Source organism: Sycon ciliatum, chromosome 12 (assembly GCF_964019385.1).
Source record: "Sycon ciliatum chromosome 12, ocSycCili1.1, whole genome shotgun sequence".
NCBI lineage: Eukaryota > Metazoa > Porifera > Calcarea > Leucosolenida > Sycettidae > Sycon > Sycon ciliatum.
Genome location: NC_088654.1, coordinates 21408094 through 21409973, shown reverse-complemented (window position 1 = coordinate 21409973; position 1880 = coordinate 21408094). Strand labels below are relative to the sequence as shown.

The window sequence follows — 1880 nt, the reverse complement described above, 5'->3', positions numbered from 1 at the left end:
CAGGGGATAATATTATAATTTTGGATTAGCAATTTCGTGCCATTTATGGGTTCCTGTCTAAACCATGCTGTGATATTGATTTCTATCTGCTCACAGAGTACCTGGTATTGTAACAATGCATAATCACTACCCTCCGCCAATTATTAGATTCACACAATATTCACAACGTATGCAACACAATGCTGTCTATTGACACTTCTTCGAACTGAAATACTCACTACTCTTCTCCCGTTTTCAGCTCCCTCTACTTTATGAATACTCTACATTACTGGTTTCGTTTCTACCTGGACAGGCCATGTCAAGGTCAAGGGAACAGGCCAAACAAAGAAAATCTACAACATGATTGACTACGTGCTGCTCCCTACGCACCTGCGTCCGCAGCTGACTAGGGCACGCTCGTACGGAGGGACACAGCTTGCCAGTGATCATAAGCTCGTTATTGCCGATCTGGAGACAAGCCGCTTGTTCAGAGCATACAATGCAAAATCTACAGAAAGTATGGAGAAACCTCTTGCTGTGGCGGAGCTTGCGAATCCTGAAAAGAGCCTCAAATACCGAGAAAACCTAAAGCTGAAGCTCCAATCCTCTCTAATGTTATGTAGTGTGGCAGACAGCATTCCCGTTGCGGATTTCAGGAAATCTGCAACCAACCGAATGAGGGAGTCGGCCAAAGAGGTTGTTGGACACATGAGACGCTCAAATCGTGGCACTCTGATAAATAAAAGTGCGGAAATTCAAGAACTATCCCGTGAGCAAAGTCGGCTCAGGGTTCTGATCGACTCTGGGCCGAGCAACGCAGCAGAGCTAAGGAAAGCAAGAAATCAAGTTCTCCATAAAATCAGAAACACCCAGCTTTCAGAAGCCAATGATCGCCTCGACAAAATTGCTGAACAAATCGATAACGCTCCTGAGTCGGTGAAGATGTTTCAGGCGGCGAAGGCCCTGAAACGGAAGTCTGCAGATAGTTCGGTAAAGGTTGAGTCTACCGACGGTGAAGTTGTTGCCCAGAGCCAGGAAAAAACGGACATAATCGCGGCGCACTTTCAACAGCAGTTCTATTCTGCGCTGATATCAACAGTCGAACGCCCAACGCCCCATAAGCTGGAGGTTCCCGTGGCCATTGCTGAGGTGAGCCGAGCCCTTTAGCGGTTGAAGAACCAAAAGGCCTGTGGAGAGAACCTGGTACATGGAGAGCTGCTGAAATATGGCGCAGAATATACCGGTCCTATAGTTGCAGATCTCCTGAACAGCATCACCCGAGGCCTAGACTTCTCGAGCGTCGTCGGCCCAGGCGTCCTAATCCCGTTGGCCAAACCAAACAAACCCCGCGGACCACTCACGAGTTTGAGACCGATAGTCCTACTCAATACAATAAGGAAAGCATTCTCACTCGTGATACTGGCACGGATATCAACAGCAGTGTCAGAATTTCTGGGACCCACCTCGTCGGGATTTCGAGCTGCAAGGGGAACGAGTGATGTCGTGTTCACCCAACGTTGGTTATGGGCCAAGTCACAGAGGTACGTGTGGGAGTGTCATGCCTTGGGGCTAGACATGTCAAATGCATTTGACACCATCAACAGAGCGAAGCTCCTGGATGTTCTGAGCTCGTTCCTTGGCCGCGATGAAGTCCACATGATACAGCATCTTCTGTATGGCACCACCATAATATCTGTTCGTATGTGCAGCTCCACTTCCAAGGCATTCCATACCACCATCGGCACGCCCCAGGGGGACAGTCTAAGTCCCGTGCTGTTCGTCTGTTACCTTGAAGCCGCCCTGCAAGAATGTCGCCCAAGACTCCCACAGCGACCTATAACTGATGGAGGCATCCCTCCAGAAACCGGGTACGCTGATGACATAACGTTTTACTCGACCAG

General features: G+C 49.1%; 1 protein-coding gene across 1 annotated transcript; it reads left to right on the top strand.

The window, feature by feature from the left end:
* The first annotated feature begins 339 nt into the window (after positions 1–339).
* LOC135828065 (uncharacterized) lies at positions 340–1146 on the top strand. Its single transcript, XM_065340498.1, has one exon. The coding sequence runs from the start codon at positions 340–342 to the stop codon at positions 1144–1146; it is 807 nt and encodes a 268-aa protein (XP_065196570.1).
* Positions 1147–1880: the final 734 nt, after the last annotated feature.